This window comes from Eriocheir sinensis, chromosome 3 (assembly GCF_024679095.1).
Source record: "Eriocheir sinensis breed Jianghai 21 chromosome 3, ASM2467909v1, whole genome shotgun sequence".
In the NCBI taxonomy this organism is placed as follows: Eukaryota; Metazoa; Arthropoda; class Malacostraca; order Decapoda; family Varunidae; genus Eriocheir; species Eriocheir sinensis.
The window spans coordinates 12,668,445-12,682,191 of NC_066511.1; the positions used below are offsets into that span (position 1 = coordinate 12,668,445).

Consider the following 13,747-nt stretch of genomic DNA (forward strand, 5'->3'; position numbering starts at 1 on the left):
CGTAAACAAAAGTCAAAGGTAGATTCCTAAAAAGGGGATTACATTTGACTAGAAAGGTGTTCAAGTCGCAGGAAGGAGGAAATACAAACGGAAGAAGGCTGTTCCAGAGTTTACTAGTGATGAAAGAATGAAGATACTGGTTAACTTTTCATTAGGATTTTGGACAGCATGGGAGTGAGCTAAAATATAAAGGTGTATAGAGTGGCCGCAGGAAGGGAAGAATTATTATTTGGTAAGCTCTGATAGATGTAAGCATGCAGTTACTAAGCTCAGAAAAATTGTTACCTGGATACAACGATGAAATATAAAATATATAACGCTAAGAAACATTGCTGCGTAATTGAAGCTGCAGAAGACATTAAGGGGATGGAAACTGATGACACGAAAGGCCTTTGACTCAGTAGTAGTAGTAGTAGTAGTAGTAGTAGTAGTAGTAGCAGTAGTAGTAGTAGTAGTAGTAGTAGTCAGCAAGATAGCATTTGTAGAGTTGTAATTTTCCTGTTGTTTATACATCATCAATATTACATCGTGTGGTTATTAGACCATTAAATTTTCATCAGCATTTCATTGTTTTCATTTCTTTTATTTATTTCGTCGAGCAAAAACCTATATTTATATTAACTGAATGCTGGCGTTTCATAATATTCCTGCTGGGTCTCTCTCTCTCTCTCTCTCTCTCTCTCTCTCTCTCTCTCTCTCTCTCTCTCTCTCTCTCTCTCTCTCTCTCTCTCTCTCTCTCTCTCTCTCTCTCTCTCTCTCTCTCTCTCTCTCTCTCTCTCTCTCTCTCTCTCTCTCTCTCTCTCTCTCTCTCTCTCTCTCTCTCTCTCTCTCTCTCTCTCTCTCTCTCTCTCTCTCTCTCTCTCTCTCTCTCTCTCTCTCTCTCTCTCTCTCTCTCTCTCTCTCTCTCTCTCTCTCTCTCTCTCTCTCTCTCTCTCTCTCTCTCTCTCTCTCTCTCTCTCTCTCTCTCTCTCTCTCTCTCTCTCTCTCTCTCTCTCTCTCTCTCTCTCTCTCTCTCTCTCTCTCTCTCTCTCTCTCTCTCTCTCTCTCTCTCTCTCTCTCTCTCTCTCTCTCTCTCTCTCTCTCTCTCTCTCTCTCTCTCTCTCTCTCCAGCCCAACCCACTTCCCTTCCCTTCCCCTCGCTTCCCCTTTCCCTCCCAGAGCCTCACAAGACTTGACTAATTCCTGGGCTTAGGGGGATGCGAACTCAATCCCCGCAACGCACCTCGACTATTACCTTTTCGTTTGTTGCCGCCTGTTGTGTTTGCTTCCTTTGTTTGTGTGTTTAGCTTAAGCGGCTCACCTTTCCGCCCTCCTCTTATGGATGGGCGGGCGGACGAGCGAGTGAGCGAGTGAGGGAGTGGTCTTGTGGGTATGTGATGTGGGTGGGAAGTGATGGAGACGAAAAGCTGTGTGATGGTAAGAAGTGCATGGAGGAGGTGGAGAGGGAAGGAGAGGAGGTGATGAGGGAATGGGAGATGAGATGGGTGTGGCTGGTCAGAGGAATGAAAAGAGAAGATGAGGAAGATGGTAATGATGATGATAAAGAAAAAAAGGAAGAGAACAAGAACAAAAAGAACAAGAAGAACAAGAAGAACAAGAAGAAAATAAACAAGATGGATTAGAAGAGAGAGAGAGAGAGAGAGAGAGAGAGAGAGAGAGAGAGAGAGAGAGAGAGAGAGAGAGAGAGAGAGAGAGAGAGAGAGAGAGAGAGAGAGAGAGAGAGAGAGAGAAAGCCCGACTGACTGCCTGACTTGTTACCGCGGTTCAGTCAGTTGGTTTCATGTTTCTTTCCTCGCCTCCCTCTTTTCTGGTCCTCTCTTTTGATGTTTGTTTAAAGTGTCCGATTTTCTTTCATTCCTGGACTGTTTGCACTCAAGGGCGTGAGGGAGGCATGGCGGGGAACGGAAGGAGTTATAAATACGTAGTTCCTTGTGTGTGTGTGTGTGTGTGTGTGTGTGTGTGTGTGTGTGTGTGTGTGTGTGTGTGTGTTAGTGTGCCCTCCCTCGCGTGCTGGGGCTGAGGATGTTTACAAGCCAAGGTTCCCACGTGGAGTAAGAGAGCAGTAACTTTATATCCGCTAAGGAGTTTGGTCTTCTACTTCACCTTTTCCCTTTCCATTTTCCTACCTCCTCCTCCTCAAGCTCTTCTTCCCGTAGTGGCGTTTCTGTTACTTTCTTTCAATATAACCGCTAAGGAGTTTGGGATTCTCCTTTTTCCTATTAATTTTCCTACCTCCTCAAGGCTCTCAAATCGTCTTCTCTTTGCATTAACTCTTCTTCATTGTGTTTCTGTTACTTTCTTTCACTATATCCGCTTCAGAGTTTGGTCTTTAATTTGGTCTCCTTCGTCTTTTCCCTTTTCATTTTCCTACCATTAAGTATTCCTCTAAACTCACACGGAGCATACACCACGTCCTCCAGGGTAGTGTCTCCGTTACTTTCCTCCACAGAACGTAACGTGAAGCTATTTTTTCCCCGTATCATATTCACGCTTATAAATCCCATACAATCCCCTGCCAGTCCTCCTAGATCTCCTTCCCTCCCTGAAACCCTTCCTTCCCTGTGCGCCTTCCCCACACACTCCCACACACCCCATATAACCCTACTTAACCATCCATGCTTCCGAGCCTCAGACACTTGGGATCCGCCGCATAACCTTAAACCCATTACCCCCTCTAGCTTCTTCCTCTCCCGCTCACTTCTAACAACTCATCGTACTTTCCCAGTCCGTGGTTATGTGTGTGAGGTAACTATCCATTTGGCCCATGATTTAGGGTATTGGTGAAGACTATGACACGCCTTACGCCCCTTTCAACGCCCTCCTAACACTCCTATATACCCGGAAAGTCAATCGAGCGAAATACTGGTGTTAAAACGCGCCGTCAGACCGTCACCCCGCCACCCTGCTTGCCGCCGGGTCTCGCTTGCAGTATATTTATGGAGAACAGCTCGTTCGCCATACATGTTTACAGAAAACAAGCCGGAGCCCTTAATAATGTTCGCTATCCCTCAACACAGTATTGGTTGTTTATTTGCAGCGGGTCTCCGGCAAATGTTTATGTTGCTTATTTCCACCCACTCCGCAGCATGGCAGTTCCAACGTCTCTCTCCTCCCCGCGTTCGTCAGTGAGGCGTCGAGGTGCTCCAGACAGAGGCGTGTTTTAATCATGAACATCTAGGTTGCAGATGATGAGTCACGTATACCCTAAAGACAGATTGCTACACGGAAATGTGGCCAACGCAAGGCAAACACACAAGGGCGAGGTTCAAAAAGCGGAGGATTCATTAACCCTGTCGCGGTTTTCAGAGTTTTTGAACCCACCCAAAGCACACCTGATTGAATATATCACGAAATTGTTGAGTTTTAAAGAAACTAATAATATTTTCTCCCGTTTCGCCACTCCTTCATCTAAGACTTCACACCTAGCATTGTCTACAGGCTGCTTATGCTGTTCAGTGCTGCCAAATAACAAAACACAACAAACCAGATTCGTCTGCCGCATCTTCCTCAGAGTGAGAAGGTGAAGGGGGGACAAAGAGGAGCATAATTAATTCGCTAGAGGGAAAGTTGCGGCAAACCTGAAGAACAAATCTTGAAAATATCCTAAAATTTTAAAAAGTGCAGTAATAACTTTGTGACCACTTGATAAAGATATAATTCATGTTCCTTTTCCTCTGGACACTACAACAGCACCGCGTTGAGTGAGAGCTTTGACACCGGCTGAGGCAACGTTTGAAAGAAAGTCCAATGTTAACTATTTTTTTAACGAGCAAGCTGACAGTTGTATCCCTCCATGAAAGGCCATTTGTCAAAGGCTCACCATACATTATGATTTAAGAATTAATCTCTAAAGATGCTGACGGTCTTTCCCTCGTACAACACGTTTACATTCCCGAGGAACCCCTAGTTTGTAAATACCGTTTGAGGTGAGTTTACAAACAGCGCTGAAGTACAACAACATCATGATCTGTTGTTGATAAACCCGCCACGGGCACTCATGAACCAAAGTCAGCGTACAGCCTCGAGCCGGGACAACATTTTCCTCTTCCTCTCCCTCGACAGCCGCGGGGGAAGCCTGGCAACGGTGGCACTGGTCAGGGATGACTAGGAGGAGAGGTGCCTAGCAAGGGCGTCCCCTACACAAAAAATGACAAACTTACACCACACGGAAACAGCCTGGTGGCGCGGATATTACCAACAAACATACCTTCGACTTTAAGAGCGAAAGACAAGGCGTAAGCTGTTACTTAATATTCCAATTACATATAACTCAATAACATGTATTTTCATAAAGAGGGCAGAAGTATTGAGACAGGTGACTTTGAGTACTTCGATTTCTAAACTATCACAAGCAGAGTTCAAACCCCAGACTGAAGCGCGGAAGGTTTTTTTTTTTTTATTGATAAGAATACGAGAGTTTATGAGAGGCAAATTCAGAGCAAGCGATCATTGTACGGTGCTTGAGGTAAACAGAGCAGAGAGGAGACAAGCACGGCAGGCGATGGCGGGGCAGTGAACGCTGAACAATTATTTACCATGCAGAGGAGTATTCAGATGAGGCCATTAATTAGGGGTCACTGCGCGGCGCCTGAGGTGGGCGGAGCAGCGGCGAGACGAGGCCACCGACGCGGGCGATGGCAGGCGTGACGGGCCTGACAGGTGCGGGCGTGACGGCGGCGCTGCTCACTACACGTAACAGCCGATGAGGAATATATTTCACGTCTCGTGCATAAAATACGGGCGACAGTTGCAGGGCGAGGGAGGTGAGGCTGCAACGCACTCCTCATAAACCAGCGGCGGTTAGCCAGTCTTGTTTTTTTTCCGGGAAGGGAAACGTACCATCACGTCAGGAGGTTAAGCTTCCCTCCCCCGCTGGCTGCTCCATTCCCTCGCACCCTGACCTCGGGAATGATTGATCAGGTGGAGCGTAACACGGCCCATCAATACTTAAGAGAAATGACGAAAACTTAGCTCGATGTGTGTGTGTGTGTGTGTGTGTGTGTGTGTGTGTGTGTATGTGTTGGCAGGGAGCCACGTGAGTGCGCTCAGGCTAAGTGGAAACCCCAATTAACATGTCTTATTTCCGAGCGGATCAGAGCGAGGTGAGGCGAGGCTGCCGCCGCCACACGCCCTCACCGCCCACGCCCTGACGCCTCCTGACTGCCGGTGTCCGTCTCTGTCATCCCCCTTTACCTCAACCCCCCCCCCTCTCTCTCTCTCTCTCTAACACCCACCATTGCATTTTCTTCTCCAAATCGCCGTCGTATGGTTGACTACCGGCGCCTTGGAATAGCGGCGCACACCCACATCCACTTTTCCTGACCACTATCACTCCCCAAGCCGGAACGTGACAGGCTGGACTGGGTTTTGCAGGTAATAAGTGCCCCTTCATTTTACAGGAGCAGCAGCTGGGGGCTCGGCCAAATCCAAGGCGGGAACTTCGCGAGCTATACACAGGGCACGCGCATGCACACCCCGCACTCCTACACCTACCCGCAGATGAACCAGGTGAGCCGCACGCTTAGCACAGGACAGGGCTCATTCAACAGGGGTCATTTAACAGGGGTCACTCAACAGGGGTCATTTAACAGGGGTCATTTAACAGGAATAATTCAACAAGGGTCATTTAACAGGGGTCATTTAACAGGGATTATTTAACAGGGATCATTCAGCAGGGGTCATTTAACAGAGGTCATTTAACAGGGGTCATTTAATAGGGATTATTTAACAGGGATCATTTAACAGGGGTCATTTAACAGGGATTATTCAACAGGAATCATTCAACAAGGGTCACTTAACAGGGGTCATTCAACAGGGGTCATTTAACAGGGGTCATTTAACAGGAATAATTCAACAGGGGTCATTTAACAGGGATTATTTAACAGGAATCATTCAGCAGGGGTCATTTAACAGGGGTCATTCAACAGGGGTCATTTAACAGGGGTCATTCAACAGGGGTTATTTAACAGGGATCATTCAACAAGGGTCATTCAACAGGGGTCATTTAACAGGGGTCATTTAACAAGGATCATTTAACAGGGATCACTTAACAGAGAGCATTCAACAGAGACCATTTAAAAAGGATCATTTAACAGGGATCATTTAACAGAGAGCATTTAACAAGAATCATAATTTTAGCAGAACAGGGATCATTTGACACTTGACAAAGCTAACTCTCATGCTATAGTAACACATAATAGACAATTTACACTCAAAATTCATAAATGCACTTTGGTTTCGATTATGTATTTGCAAAACATCCTCATGCAGTAGTTAAAACGATATTCTGAGTCACATAACCCTGAGATAAGGTGAAGGCGGTCAAATTCTTTTAATCCTTTCCATCATAAGCCCTAAATCCTCATGAAAGTAAGTGACACAATGCTCGATACAGCTTCAGGGGCAGATGCAGCTCGGCGGCGGCTACCAGCAGATCGGCGGCTCCCTGGGCACGGCGCCGCTCACTTCAGGTATATAAGCTTGTGCGCTCGTCACTTCTTACCTTCGCCTACATTTTATTTTTTTTCACGTATTTAATCCTGTCATCCAACCTTGTGCTTTCTATAAGTTAAGTTTGAATGTTTCAGTCTCACTTCTCCCATCACAATAAACTATGATAATCTCTCTTCTGACCTCTCGCTCTTTTTCTCTTACTAGCGGGCTTTAATTTTTTTTTGTTTTTGTTTTATTCCTTTGAGCTGCCTCCCTTGCTGTAAAAAAAAAAAAATCAGATAGAAAGAATAACCACAGGAATAATGTTTTTCCGCTTCATTCGCCGGTGTTTGATAACTTATTTATGGCGCAAATATCATAAGGTGCGAGTTATAAGATTATATTCACGCAATGATTCTAACTAACGCCAGCATCTCCCTCAGGCGCCTTGGGGTCAAGCTTCTCCAGTCACCTGGGCGGGGGACTCCTGGGCAGCTCCTCGCCGGCCATTTCGTCCCCGAGCAGCTCCCACACCTCCCTCGGCACCGCGCCTGAACTCTGGACATCGGGGTCGAGCACAAGCCTTCACTCTAGCATCGGAGCCAGTAGTTTTTTAAGCCCCAGCAGTACTTTAGGATCGCCTTCTACTACACCCTTCCAGCCTTCTTTCGGTGAGCCATATATTAGTGAGGTGCAACTTTCATCGGCCCGTATTCTCAAATATTTCGGGGTTTACACATGGACTAGGGCTCTCGTAGAGGTTAAGGTTACTTTCATGGGTAGTTTTGTAAGCCTAGTGATGGTTTGACAAGGCTTCTGCACCATGAATGTGAAAAGGCACTCATGAGAAGTTGAAAACATAACTAATCTCTGTGTCCTTTGGAAATATTTGTTGTGGAAGCCGAAAGTGATTGAGTATATGGGCTTCTTCATTGCATTTTCTCACACTCAAAAGCGAAACCACTAATATATGAAGCTTGTAAATCCATGTGTGTATGATTATTCTTTGTTTAGTATCGGAGTCATCCAGACGAAGGGTCTTTTATTTGTTGTACAACTAAGGTTGCCACAGGTCACCGCATCTTTATCCTTCTTTCCCAGGTAGTGGCAGCGGCAGTTACGGCGCGGGGCTGAACGCGTGCCGCCGACAGGGAGAGGCCACAACCTCCTCCCAGCTTGCCCCTCTCTCCTACTACGGCTGGACGGATTCCAAGCCCTAACAGGTTGGGATGGTAAAAAAAAGTACTAAGTGGTAGTGATGGTTGTGGTAATGTTGATGGCGCGAAAAGCGGTGGCCGAGTGGTTAGCGCAGCGCATGGATGTGGTATATAATCGTTTGAATCCTGCCCGCGGTTGTTTGTTTTATTTATCACCGGTCATTGATCAAAGATAACCTACATGTAAACAAAACTCATATTAGTGTTGCTGTGTTAGATGTGAATTATAAATCGTGTGGAGCGGTTTGGAATTATATAATGTCTTTCATTCATCTTTTTCTTTTTTTACTTCTTTAAAATCACGGTCCAGTCTCATCACACCACATCCAACCCATCACATTACACATCCACCGTTGGAATTAGTCTTTTTCTATTAACATTTTCCGTTCCATATTTTCAGATTTTGGACCGCGACGCCTTGGCTTGACCGGCGCGGCGCGAGGCGGGGTGACCCACACGACCTGATGACTGACGGGACTGACCACTCAGCGCTGGCGGCAGACTGACCACGCCACACACACCTTTAATTAACTACTGTTATGAAAAGCAGATGTAGGACCTCCGACTACCAAAGGAGCGACGGCCAATCTGGACAAGTAACCGAAAGGATCGTAATCTGGAAGTGAAGTAAATCATGTGCTGCGAAAATCAAATAACGAGCTGGACGACGGCGGAAGGTTTAACACCAGTGAAGTGACGATTTGATCCGTGAAAATGGTACACCTCATGCTGCGCCAAGTCTCGGCCTGGATCATCACCGAGACAACTTGTTCATCCTCGCCGCGGAGTGAAGGTGATGAAGGCGCTGAAGATGGTGACAAATAGCGCGAAGGAAAACAAGTGAGACGATCCACCAAGTGCCTATAAGCCGCCTCCAAGGTTCTTGATAAATTTCGCAAAAATATACACCTAACCCTGCGTGAAATACCTTGCGTACATCCCTCATGCGAATGGTGCCGTTACGATGATGAATGTCAGAGATTTCGTGTTGCATCACATTAATTTCCGGCGTGCAAAACTGCGTCATCGAGTGAAGTAGTCAGTCACTGTGATTATGGACGTGTTTTCGGTGAGTATGTGAATATTTTGATTTTCCGTTGACATTTGTAAGTCCTTGATATTCATTTTGAAATATCTAAGTTTTTCAGTGATATAAGTAAAGCGGTACAAAGAATCGAACTCTACTGTGCCTAACGCGTTCCTCTCTGACGAAACTCAACCCACTGTTTCCATGAACTATGCAAACTTAATTTATAGCTTTGTCATAATTATTACCTGTCGCCGGAACCTGCAGGGAAATATCGTGCTCCAGTGCCTTAGATCAAAAAAATATATCACTGCAAAAAGAAGTGTTGCTCATATTTCCGATCAGCAAACACCACGCTCCACCATGCCCGTCGGCGCCGCCCCCGCCTCTGCCACTCTCCTCCTCCTCCTCTTCCTCTTCCTCCTCCTCCTCCTCCTCCTCCTCCTCCTCCTCCTCCTTCACCTGACTCCAGCCTGATCCCCCGCTCGTGCCGTTATTCAGAGTCACGATGACCCACCTACCAGCCCATGAGAGCGTGCCATCAAGGGACATTGTATTACTGTAGTTGTCCCTACACTTCTTACTTGTAGCGTTTATTCTTCACCGCAATAGATCAACAATAGTTTCACCACACCCTCCCAACAGGTACCTGCCATCAGTCTCCTTCACATCTTCGCTTCTCACCAGCTGTCCCCCCACACACACTGCCCCCGATTACAGAGCGATCACGTCCAGTCTTACATGCAATAGTCTACTTGTAAGGATTTTTTTATGCTTCTTGTTCGTTACATAGTATTATCGTGCCTGTTTGTGACCATACCGGTGAGGAGAACTTTACGTGACCACGACACTTATAATGATTACACTAAAAACATGATGGGATCAAATGTAATGACGAGCATAACATCCTTGATACAAATTGCCTTGGAGTAGCTGTACATGACGAGCGTGCCTGTGCCTGTGCCTGTACAACGCCACCCATACCAACACCGTCTTTCCGCGCCACCTGTCCGTCCAGAGGCACACGGTCCCCACCGCCTCCCCATCTCGAAGTGTGTATTTGGAAACGTACCTGGATGTATATATTATTATATTCTGTGGTTAAAACATTGCTCTATTCTGATCTTTCAATGCCCTTGTGTGTGTATGTTATATTAGTGGTAGTAATAGAAAGAGGAAAATGTGCCTCTGCCATCTCATACTACGTGACGCATTTAGAAACAAAGCTACGGAAAGGAAAAATGTCGCCCAGCATTAAGTTTCATCTCTCTCTCTCTCTCTCTCTCTCTCTCTCTCTCTCTCTCTCTCTCTCTCTCTCTCTCTCTCTCTCTCTCTCTCTCTCTCTCTCTCTCTCTCTCTCTCTCTCTCTCTCTCTCACACACACACACACACACACACACACACACACACACGCCGTAAGCTCCCTGATCCCCCTGCGGAGCCCCTCACACCCACTTGACGTCTATATATCTCGCCAGGGGGAGGCGTGTCTGGCCCTCTTTGTAAGCGATTGTTTGGTCGCTCGGCGTGGCCAGAGGATGATATTTTGAGGGCGTGAATCACCCTGGGTCTTGTGCTTACATATTCCTTTGTGATGGAGTTAATTTTCCAAAGCCTTAATGAATGAGACTTTATCGGTTACATACTTCAGGGGGGAATGTTCTTGCTCCATCATATCATCAATAAATGTAATGCCGCACCCCGGATATTGTGATATATGAAGTTAAATTGTTCGGCATGATACGTTGCAAGTGCAAGAGCCTTCCATGTGCTGCAAAATGGCAGAAGGTGACGTGAGACTGGGCCGGCACTGCACGCAGGCCCCCGCAGGGCGGCGGCGCAGGCTGGGGAGGACCAACTATTTGCGTCACACTCGGAAAGACAATATCCTGGGTACACCCGCTGCTCCCCAGGACACATGTTTGTTGCAATATATATACTTTTTTTTTTTATTTTTAACAATACACGTAACTTACTGACTGAGAACTAGCAAGTAGAATACCTGCTAAGCTAGACGAGGTCTTATGTCTGGTGCTTAGGACACAACGGTGATAATATAAGTGATGGAAAAAGCTGAAACGTTTTCCGTGTTAGCGGCACAAGATGTACTTAGCCGTGGCCGCAATAGCCGCGAGTATGGCGACGCTCTCCCCTGCCATTAGCCAACCAGTCCACGTCTTCCGCACAAACACCTCCACAACGCACCAATTGCACGTAAAGACACACAAAAAAATAAATACTACTCTGAGTGAGAAAAACTAAAGACATACATTAAACAGGAGGACCATAACTTACTTTGGCTTGAGGGGTTGTCGGTCTCGCGAACATTGAGCCCCGTGAAGCTGGGCGCGGCGTCACCCCCGCAGCTGTCCTCACTTCGTCACCAGGTCTCCCCACGCCGCGCACCCTCGCCGCGCGTCACCAGCCTCCCGCCGGGGAAAAAATGATCTGTGTGAGAATGTTAAGAACGTCAAATATATCACCAACACCTAGAGGCATAAACGTAATCCCGTGTAGATGTAAAGAACTGGCCTTATCCTTTTACATTCATTGAAATGTTGGGTAAACGAAAGTGAATATTTGATATTCCTGGCTTTTTCTTCTGTTGCCACAGTTGTTTCTAAACAAAGGAAAATTGTCTGTTTGATCTGTTTTGAACTCATGTGTCAACTAAAGGGAGTTCAGGAATCTTAATGATAAACAGTAGTAGACGTATACTGTTTTATTTATTTTATATTTTTCGACTCTTCACAGCGTGTTACAGAAAGTGTTCAAGTTTAAAGACTGGGTTTGCTGTTTGTAGCTATTTGGGGAGGAGGATTAAGTGGAAGACAGATTATCTTTTTTCTTCATAATGGTATTATATGAAAGAAAGAAATCAAACACCGATTTTTTTTTTTTTTTTTTTTTTTTTGAGGTGGGGGATGGAAAGCATACAAAATATTCTTCGCGGAGCGGAAATGCAAATTTGAACTCCGTGTAATTTTGAGGGATGGAAATTTTACTTTTGATTGTTGTTTTGTCACTTATTGTATTTTATTATTTTTTTTTTCGGAAAAAAACAATCTTCCATCCTTTCGTCCCTCGTGGTACAAAGTCGGCCGGCTGCTCAGTGCTCACCCCTCACCCATGATGATAAAATAGAAAATAAATAAATAAACCCAATGCAATAAAGATATGAACACCGTAAAATCATGAGGAATGGAGAATAAAAATGTTAAACTATTTTTATTAGAAGGAATACATCCTTCCATCTTTCGATCGGTTGCTCAGTGCTCAGCCCTCGCCCGCGTCGCCGCAGGAGCACAGCCCACCACCACCACCACCGCTCCCCAGCCTCTCCCCCTCTAATGCTCCCACATGGCCCATAAATCCTTCCGCTGCCTAAGAAGGAACCTGCGGTTTCTTCATGGGTCGTTCACTGAGCCGGGGCGCTGATCTTCGACCATAAGTTATTGAATGACTTCCCCGAACTGTCCTGTCAGTCATCTCTCGGTGAATGAGAAGATAGAGATTCATCACGCAACGGAAACAGAAGAAATCTTTTTTTATTTTAAATTGTATGTATGTACATTCTGATCAAGTTCTACGTCATAAAATGAAGAAAGATGTTATCAATACAGCTTCTTTCTGAAACTCGTTTCCTTTGTGTGTGTGTGTGTGTGTGTGTGTGCAGTTGGCATGGCCGAGTCAAATCTCTTGGTGTAACTAACTTCGTTATCATTATTTGAGATTCAATAGGTTGTAATCATTTTGATAATTGTAAAGCAACGAGTGAAATACCGAACAATAGTGTCTTTCCTTCACAAGTCCGAGTCGCGCGGTTCAGGAGCACCGAACTAGTTTCATATTTTGAACAGTATTAGCGGACTGTAGTTTCGAGAGAAGTGTCGGGGCCGGGCAGTATTATTGTGTTGTAACTATGATGAGGTATCACCACCGTTTCACTGACTAACGACACAGCCAGTCTTCACTTACGGCTTCTTTAGACAACAAGAGAATAGTCATAGGCTGAAGGAAGCTCGTCAGTAAGGGGCATCTCGAATCAATAATTAAACTTAAACTTGTGGAAATAATGCAAAGACCTTTAGATCGTTCAGGGGATGAAATATCATATCAAAAGGGCACACTGTAATAAGTTTGACTCCTCCAGGGCATATTTATCTACCACTCACACATGCATGCTGCCTTTAAAAGTCAATCTTTCATTAATGACCCACACGCTCATAGAATATTACACCCGCCACGGACTTACCGGAAGGTTACTGCGAGGCGATGAATATTTCGGGGGCCATTTCTCCACCAACAGAAAACTTTTGCCAGTGAGCTGATGACAACCAAAAACACTGGGCAGCGGAGTTAATAGACGTGTGGACAGCACGGGCGCGGGTACCACAAGTGTCAAATGATCGAGTGATAGGTCTATAACATTGCCCTGTTCTGGCCAGTCATACAAGTTTGTCAAGCCTCAGATGTAATTTATATGTACAGATAGGAGGCATTGTGAATAAAGTCATCACTTAACAAGTCACTGATATGAATTATGCTGTGGGCCGCCTGCACAAAGGATCTGCCCGCATAAGGAAACTTTCACAGTGGATGGAACAAAAGCTTTCCAAGTATTGCATCTTCAGTGACTAACCAGAGTTTGCCACAGATATTTTACCATGGATTCAGCTTTTATTTACAGTTCATGTTCATGAACAATTTAACAAAATGAGGGTATTTGTAGCCATTCGAAAAGTAGCAGTAAATTATGCAACCTTATATAACACTTAACTTGTTCTATCTATTTACAACAGTTCGAAACCTCCCGAAAAAGTAGTCATCATCTAACGATCGACAGCACCAACAGGGGCAAAGCGAAATACAGTGATGGACATTTACATGGCCGTTCACACTCCTGTAGGCACGCCATTTGACTGATGTCACAAAACCACAAAATTGTCCCTTGTGGTCCTGCGAAAGCAACGTTGCCGTAGCTGGAGGAGCGAAGGCGTCCAGTGATCAGCTAAAGGGATGACGCAGTGATAAGTTGTTCAGGTGTCCTCGAGGGCCGTTCACTCTTTGA

The 13,747-nt window shown here is 45.6% G+C and overlaps 1 protein-coding gene across 3 annotated transcripts in view; it reads left to right on the forward strand.

The window, feature by feature from the left end:
* Positions 1–9,794, forward strand: part of LOC127005172 (forkhead box protein D3-B-like) — a 50,696-nt gene extending 40,902 nt beyond the window's left edge. For all 3 annotated transcript variants that reach the window (XM_050873842.1, XM_050873831.1, XM_050873851.1), the window contains 5 exons: positions 5,400–5,508; positions 6,395–6,470; positions 6,876–7,103; positions 7,534–7,655; positions 8,050–9,794. In XM_050873842.1, the coding sequence (XP_050729799.1) occupies positions 5,400–5,508; positions 6,395–6,470; positions 6,876–7,103; positions 7,534–7,652 (532 nt within the window). In that variant the 3' untranslated portion in view covers positions 7,653–7,655; positions 8,050–9,794. The remainder of the gene's footprint in view (positions 1–5,399; positions 5,509–6,394; positions 6,471–6,875; positions 7,104–7,533; positions 7,656–8,049) is intronic.
* The last annotated feature ends 3,953 nt before the right edge of the window (positions 9,795–13,747 follow it).